The 9,007-nt window shown below is 47.3% G+C and overlaps 1 protein-coding gene across 1 annotated transcript; it reads right to left on the minus strand.

Annotated features, from left to right (window-relative positions):
- Positions 1-1,160: 1,160 nt before the first annotated feature.
- On the minus strand, positions 1,161-2,525 carry LOC124267890 (tryptophanase-like). Its single transcript, XM_046702880.1, has one exon. It carries the CDS (start codon positions 2,523-2,525, stop codon positions 1,161-1,163), a length of 1,365 nt encoding a protein of 454 aa, XP_046558836.1.
- Positions 2,526-9,007: the final 6,482 nt, after the last annotated feature.

Below are 9,007 nucleotides of genomic sequence, written 5' to 3' on the forward strand. Positions count from 1 at the left end.
TTTGGTTTGGGTTGGTTGTTGTTTTACGCCGCACTCAGCAATATTCCAGCTATATGATGGCGGTCTGTAAATAATCGAGTCTGGAACAGACAATCCAGTGATCAACAGCATGAGCATCGACCTATGCAATTGGGATACGATGACATGTGTCAACCAAGTTAGCGAACCTGACCACCCGATCACGTTAGTCGCCTCTTACGACAAGCATGGGTTGCTGAAGACCAAGATGGAGATTCGGGTTCAGTGATTGCGAACCATACCATACATAATCATAATAACACCCAGTGACCTAGATTGGACGTGATGTAGGCGGAATATTAGTCAATGTGACGTTAATTTCATGCGTGCTGTGAGTATAATGTGCTTAGTTTGTTTGGGTCTTATTCGACACTATGCTTCAAGAACACAACACGATTAACGATAGTCGTACCAAAACTACTATTTATTAAATGGACCAGGTAATATCAACACAGAATACACTACTACTCCATAACTATATTTTCTTTCATGTTATAAATATAAATACAAATATACGTTATTTTGTTAAACACAGAAGGCGAGGTCTACAATTATGAAAGGGCCTTGGAATGCTGTTCTCAGTTCGAGGCTGAAGCGCAATATAATGCCCAGTTTGCAACTGGGTACCGAATGAATAGCGATATGATAAAGGGTCGATCTTCGCCTTAATGTTATATACTACCCATCAAAAGTTTAGACTCACCTAAAGCCCTCACTATATGTTAAGCATATATATATATGGTTACAGATGACTTTCTTCACTAACTTGTGGACCCAACTGCAAACCTTATGCAGATGAAATGCATGAGGATCATGCATCAAATTGCTGAAAAGCATGTGCAAATATCGTGCATGTGAACTGCGTTTTAGTGTAAAGCTTTGTGAAGAATTCTCCCATTTCCACTGAGGTTCATCATTTATTGAACCTATGACAATAACGTTTTGAACGTTACGAATTTGTTTTACAACGCATCAGTTCATGTGTAAACAGTACCTTTAAACAGTATGGAATATTTTGCAAAATCTACTTCAGAACAGATGACTGAAGTACGTGGCTATATTTACACCGGTGAGTCTAAACTTTTGATGGGTAGTATACATCATTGGATAAGACGTTGTTCCTACCAGGTACCCCTGGGCGGCTAGTCCTCAATGTCTGCACCTGCACCAACAGTGTCTGAAGCGAAAACAGACCCAAGTATTGGCACCATCGGAGCACCTGAGTAGTTTATTTTCTGAGAAAATCGCTTCAGTCCAGAGATACTATCAGCCTTCTGTAAAACCCGCTTGAAAACTTCACAGACGTACAGTAGGTGGGAAAGTGTGTAAACCCTTCGCGGGAGTGAGAGTCGTAACACTTCCCGTTTCTGCAACCCTTCCGCCAAAGTAGTTCCCTGTTTATAGCTGTAGTGTACACCTTTAACGCCGCCCTCGACGTATAAAGCGCAGTTGAGAGCTCTTGCTGGGTAATCGGCAGGTGAGATGTGCGATAAGGCTTTCTCTGCATCTACATGTACAGCACACCCAACAGGTTCAATAATAGGAACATTTGCTCTCTTCAAAATCTCGCCGAACTCTCGCGTGATAGCTACTCTGTAACGCAAGTAGTCCTCGTCAATGACCTCTTGCAGGCCAACAGCAATGGCGTCAAGGTCTCTTCCGGCAAGACCACCGTACTCGGGAGACCCTTCTGACCACAGCATCTCGTACGTGAATTTATCAAATAGCGCCTTGTCGTCCGTTGCAAAGAACCCCCCCGTATTTGCCAATCCATCCTTCTTTGCCGAAACGAAACAACCATTAACACAAGAAAACATCTCAGCGACGATTTCCGGTATTGGTTTATTTTGAAGCCCTGGTTCACTTTCCTTAATGAAGAATGCATTCTCAGCAAACCGACATCCATCCATGAACACGGGTATACCTCTTGAAGAACATAGCTGCTGCAGGCGCTTTAAATTGCCCATGGAAACAGGCTGCCCAGCGCGCTCGTTGTTCGTCACTGTGATGACGACGATGGTTACGTCATCAAGAATGTTGTTGAGTTGTTCACAGTCAATGTTGCCACCGAATTTGTTTTCACGTGACTCTTTGCAAGGTATCTCGATGCATTTCCCACCCTGTCGTGTTATGTTGTGTTCCGTGGTGAAGAACAAGCCGTTACTCGCCACCACGGAACCCGCCTTTAAGACTAAACGGAAGAGAAGGGACTCCGCGGCCCTGCCTTGATGGACTGGTATCACGTATCGGAACCTCGTGATAGTCTGTACGGACTTCTTAAACCGTTCAAAGCTGGTTGAGTTTTTGTAACTTTCGTCAGCTCCCATCATGGCTGCCCACTGGTTCTGGCTCATTGCGCATGTCCCGGAATCTGTACACAGGTCCATGATCACGTGACGAGCCTGGAGACAGAACGGCTCAAACCCAGCTGCCGTGAGATGCCTAACACGCTCTTCTCGTGTGACCTTTGGTAGAGGTTCCACTACCTTTATCTTAAACGGTTCCATCTTTAAACAGAAGAGCATGTTAGTGATTACAAAGCATGTTATGTATTTATGTCGAAATCTGAGGTTATGTGAAATGGGCGTGGCATCCCGTTAACGATTATTGCGCTTTAAATATACGCGCACGGGTGTGCATGGGTGCTTGTGCTTGTCAGTATTTACCCTATGTTTGTAGTCGTAACCTAGTGATACAATTTCACATCTTAGTAGTATCCTTGGACAATATTCTCAGATCCACATTGTCTCAGTTCACCCAGCTGTAAAATGGGGACCCGTGAGGATGTACTGGCAATGTGAGTGTTTAGTGTTAACAGGCAGCATGGCTATATGATCCCCAGGGAGTTAAAAAAGTATCAAACAGTACATTGTGTCCTATGACCGGGAATAGTGATTTACGTAGCGCCGTGAGCAGGCAATGCGTCTGAATATGGGTGCCATATAAGCGGACTTGTACTATTACTATTTTAACATGGATCACCTAAGCACAGCAGACCGCTCGTTGGGTAACAACAAGTGCCATCTGGTAACGGAGAATGTGAGGGTAACACTCAGACATAGATAATCTAAAGAGGTGAGGTGAGGTGAGGTGAGGTGAGGTGAAAATGGGTTTAACGTCGCTCATATGACGACGTGCATGTGTGTGTATGTGTATGTGCGGCTGCTTGTACTAGCCCAGACTGAAGCTGGTTTTATAGTGCTAGCCCACTGAGATACCAGGCCGCAGTGAAGCATGAATCCACTCAGACACATTATTCTGACTCCGAGCCGGCCAGTCCTTGTTGTACCCATTCGTGCCGAGCGCCAGGCAGGGACCAACAAGTACCATATTTTAACGTCTTTTGGTATGACGCGGTCGGGGATCAAACCCGCGACCTTCCGCTCTCCGGGCGGACGCTCTAACCACTACACCACGGAGGCGGTTGATAATCTAAAGATAGGAATCGAGTGACTGAGTAGATATTTTCGCCGCTTTTAGCAACATTACAGCAATATCGCGACGGGGAACAGCAGAAATGTGTTCCACATATTCTACCTATGTGAGGAATCGTGCCTTCGGCGTGGCGAGCCAGCACGTTAACTACTTGGCTACCCCACCGCCCCCTGAAGACAGTAAGTGGAGAAATGGTCGTGTGTATGTTCAGAATACAAGGTTGATTAGGATAGAATAACGATGAACAGGAAAAGAAGATGCATGTGTAAACATTTGAACGTGAAATCAAGGAAGAGTGAATGAGAGAGTTTAGTTTTACGCCGCTAGTAGCAATATTCCAGCAATATCACGGCGGAAATAAGGGAGAAGCCAGATGGGGCAGGGTCTGTATATGACACAGAATGCAAGGATACTGGCAAACAAGGATAAGGTGAGCACGGACTTGACAATTGACCCGTATTAGCACGTGTGAGTGCCGCCCATTGGCGCTTGCCATTGTAAGCGAAGGGGCCCAAGGTTGTCCGCGATCAAGTGTAGTGCGACTTGCTACACTGATTTTAGAGTCTTATGAGCAAGGCGTGTGCAGCTACGCGCGGAATCAATTTCATCGTCATGTAATGCACGTACACTAGCCTACATTTGCTCTACCTTTCACAAACCAAACGGGTTTGCTCATTGCCGCGAACCGCCTACTTCTCGTAAACGCGTTCTCTGCGCCGGTCAAACTTATCCTTGTTTTCCACTTCCTACTGACATTAGTGTAATTAGACGAGTATATGTGAGATTAAAAAGCAACATACAGACATAAAAAATGGAAACGTGAAAATGGACTACGTACAGTCAGGTATATGGTAGCAGCACATATCCGAGGTGACGTAACGTGACGCAACCCCGAAAATATGCTGCTACACTGACGTCATACACGTATGACGTCACGACGATAGGTCTCGTGACGTCACGATCTACAAACGAAGGTAGTGACGTCACCTGATGGTGACGCAACCTCGAAAATATACTACGACACTGACGTCATACACGTATGACGTGTCACGACGATAGGTCTCGTGACGTCACGACCTACAAACGAAGGTAGTGACGTCACTTGATGGTGACGCAACCTCGAAAATATACTACCACCCTGACGTCACGCCCTACAACGACGGTATTGACGTCACGTGGTCATTGAACTGTCACAAATTACGTGTTCGTACATGCACGTGTGTGTGTGTGCGCGCGCGCACGTGTGACATAATGCTCTCTTCTACCTTTCCACACTCCCACAATTCGCGAATCAGCACCAACTAAATGTGTACGATATCAAAAAAGAATTTAATACAGATATATACAACATATAACACAACATAATACAATATATACATACAATTTTATACATTTCACAAAATGAGGCGACCTCTCCGGTTGCGTACACGGATACGGCGAGTAGGTGTCTCGCCGTTCCTGTGCACGTCTGCAACCACAGTCACAGTATTTTCTGAGGGGTGATGAGAGGCCTCCTCAAAATTGGTGAAAACCCCTCCATTGCCGTCGTTGTCGTCGTCCCACGACGGCTGCTGGGCGTGCTCCCCTTCCTCTTCATCGTCGTCGTCGATGAAGAGGGGAGAGTGTGCTGATGTCGGGCGGGAGAGGAAAGGGGAGGTGTTGTCATCATCAGATACAAGAGGCCCCTGAGGGCTGAGGGCTTCATCTTCATCCTCTTCTTCCAACTCCTCTGTTTGTATGTTCCTCACAATAGGGGTAGCCACCCCCAAGGTCCCTCCCCTTTCACTCCCATCCACACTACGAGTAATGTTTCTGTATTGTATACTCGACATCACTATCCCCGTAGTCTGTGTGCCAACATCACGTGTCTTCACGACACACTTTGCACACCGCTCTACGGGGACCACCAGTACATCCTCGTCGGCCCAGTCATCTGCCGCGGGTTTAGATTGTTCCGTTTTGACCTTCTTAGCGGGGGTGACATCACCCGCACATGACCGGGCATAGTGGCCGCTCCCTCCACACTTGTAACACGAGACCGTCGGACATTGGGGAGCCCAGTGACCAGAGTCCCCACACCTGTAGCAATGGCCATATGATGGAGTAGTCGTGGCAGTCGGTGTAGGAGTCGTGGCAGTCGCGGAAGGTGTGGCGGTGATCGCGGAGGAAGAGGAGGCCATGTTGAAGGACGGACAGTTCCTCCTGTAATGCCCACTCTGCTGGCAGATGGTGCACGGCATGGGGCAATCTGTTCCCCAGTGCCCCTGTCCCCCACACCTGTTCCCGCACACCGCCAGTGGGCAGTTCTTAAATACGTGGTCATTCTTCTGGGGACACTTCCAGCAGTATAGCATGGTTGCTGGAGCAGCATCACACGCATTGCTTGAAGAATCCATGGTTGGTAGTAGTAGTAGAAGTAGTAGTAGTAGTAGTAGTAATAGCCGTGGTAGTAGCAGTAGTAGTAGCGGAGAGCTGGTCAGGAGTACGTCTTACTGTATGGCGAGCTGTAGTCAGTATGGTTTGAGAATGGTCAAGTGAATGGTCATATACACCCCAGAGGGTAATTGACCGTGTCCGCGATGTAGACATGACCATGCACGTCCGACAAGCGCAGCAGGAAGACGAAAATCGCCTCTATTATCTTACGCACCATATGTCCACGGTTTATCGTATATTGCTGCTCGTGGGTCTAACCACTCTTATTACGCAATCGTTTCGACCACCGCGTGTGCCGAAGCCTTCGAAAATAACCCATACACGCATCGTTAATCGGCCTAACAGCTCTAATCGTCCCCTATTATACGCAATCGTGAGTGTCCACCCCGCTGTCTCTACACCCCTTCTCCCTCGAAAATATTCCCCACGTGCGTCGTTAATCGGGTCTAGCATCTAATCACCCCCTATTATACACAGCCGCTAGTGTCCACTCCTCCGTCTCTTCACACACTCTCCTTCGATAATAATTATCCCTGTCATACACAACAGCGAGTACCCACCCCGTCGCCTCTACACCCTCTCCTTCGAAAATAATCCCCTTACGCACATCGTTAATCGGGTCTAGCTGCTCTAATCGTCCCTATCATACACAATCGGTAGTGTCCACCCCTTCGCCTCTACACCTCTCCTTCGAAAATAACCCCTTACGTACATCATTAATTGGCCTAGCTGCTCCAATCGTCCCCTATTATACAGGACCCATAGTGTCCACCCTCGTCGTCTCTACACACTTTCCTTCAAAAATAACCCCTCACGCACAGGTTAATCGACCTAATCGCTCTAATCGTCCCTTATTATACGCAGTCGTGAGTGTTCACCCCGCCGTCTCTACATATTTTTCCCTTCACATAGACTTACCTACCACCTCGAAAATAGCTGCTACATACATCACCAACAGGTTTAACTGCCCTAAGTGTCTCTAATACACAGTCGTGCGTGTCGTCGCCATCATCGTCTCACCAGTTTTTCCCCAAATAAACTCGCGTAATATCGCGAAAAATACCTCCCCCATCTTACACGCCATTTTCTCTGCCTGTGTCTTCCATTGAGTGCGTTGACGATATAAGCCTTTCAATCACGGTCGTAAAGCAAACAGCCTTCTCTCTCGCTTATCACAAAATGGCGCACAACGACAACATACTCATCATTGTTGACGAGGAAGACCCCGTAAACGAGCTAGCAAGAAATACGATCATGTCTCTTATAGAACATTCGAGGATGATATGCTTATATATTTTTCGCCGGATGATGAGGAATACCAACGCCTCATCAGCCACACATGCCGACAGTCTGGGACAGGTCAACCTTTGCGACATTAACACGACGACGACATCATCGAGGTCGAGGAAGGGTTACCCGTCATTCTCCCCGCAACGACGAACACCACGAGGTTATCGAGGAAGAAAATGGCGAGTATGACTACTCGCCGCAACAAGTTTTTTTCCTCAGAGAACTTCGTCGGATGGATAGTCAGAGATATGGGGTGTCGAACATCGTGTACCTCTTCGGGTTTTTACAACAATTTCTGGAGAGAGTACAGGGCAGCGTGGATGTGGAAGACAACCTGTCACGCGGGTTCGACTCCCTCGTGGCTCATTTGGGTAACACGGAAAGTAAGTGTATAAAAAACAACATAAGCTCTATACATTTACAGTGTGGTAACTAATAATTGTTTAACATTGCGTGTCTTTTCAAAGCTGACATAAGCGCATTCTTGTTGCCATTATATTTTTCTTTTACCCTTTTTCCCCCCAGATATACACCCTCAGGATATCGTCACCCTGTATATTCATCATGACGCTCCCTCAACTCGGCCGCCATACCGCTCGTCAGATTTGAAGAACTCACGGGTGACATCATATTTGCGAGGTATGGAACACGTTGCCCAGTCTAACACATCTTTTACGTTTGACAGTACCATGACCGTAAGGTTACACATAGTGAGGAATCCCGCCGTTGTAGGTAGAGGTAATGGTCGATTGACTAAGAAAGAGCTAATCACGCTGGAGGCTTTTACCAGCAGAAACCACTAGGGGTGGTTGTTTAACTAAAATAGAGAACAGCGACAATTTATGTTCAGGTAGGGCTATTGCTGTAGCCCTCTATTTTCTAAAGCATGCTTCGCGAACCACGGATGTGTCCAAGAAGGAACGCAGACGGCAACATACAGAGCGTGAAGCGTTCCTGAGAGATGCGCGGGTGTACAAACGATAGCTCACGTGATGAATTGTACAGACGAAAGCTGGTCTCCGTCCGGGAGTGTGTATGGAAGGTCGCCCCGCTGTGGGAGGCCTTCCAAACATGTCTAAGGAATGAGGTGCGCTTAGATGTACACACCATTACACCCGGTAATGGTGCTTCTATCTTGTACGCTCCACACACTCCTCTTGACACGGCCGAACACATCCCCTGTATCGATATTTTCTGGTGGCCTGCTAACACTCCCAGAGGTGGACCGCATGGTCACTATGACTGCATCAATACAGTAGTAGGGTTGTACGGAAATAGTAAATATTGTAGGGTGTGTCATAGAGGATACAGGTCGGACAATACTCATGCATGCACTAAAGAGTACGCTGCGTGGGGAAATGCGGGCGTAAGGGTAAAAGCTGTCTGAACGATTTTCGGATTGACAGAGGCAGCAACAGCGCCATAGCTGGCGTACCGGTAGTGGTGATGGTGACGTCGGGCGAACTGATGCTGTTCGGTCAACCTTGTCGAGTGTCGAGTGTGGTTTCCTACGAGGGACTGTCACGCTGCTCATATCGCCAACCGCTTGTGTAGAGAGAAATTCTGGTGTCCTAAATGTAAGACCGATAGAAATGCAAGCCACGAGTGTCTCAAAGACGATAAAGCTAGGTGTGTTATCGGTGTAAAAGTTTTTTCGGACCTTCGCACCGCTGCCACATACCCGTCGACATCGTCAAGGATGAGGACCGGGTAGACTATGATTTGACTAAGTACGTTTTTTACGATTTCGAGTCCATGTGCGACGAAAATGGTAAACACATACCTAATCTATGCGTTCTCTCCAGCTCGGTTCGCGGCAAGTGTATGG

The sequence above is a fragment of the Haliotis rubra genome, unplaced genomic scaffold (genome assembly GCF_003918875.1).
Source record: "Haliotis rubra isolate DU_JTF1 unplaced genomic scaffold, ASM391887v1 Scf1344, whole genome shotgun sequence".
Lineage (NCBI taxonomy): Eukaryota > Metazoa > Mollusca > Gastropoda > Lepetellida > Haliotidae > Haliotis > Haliotis rubra.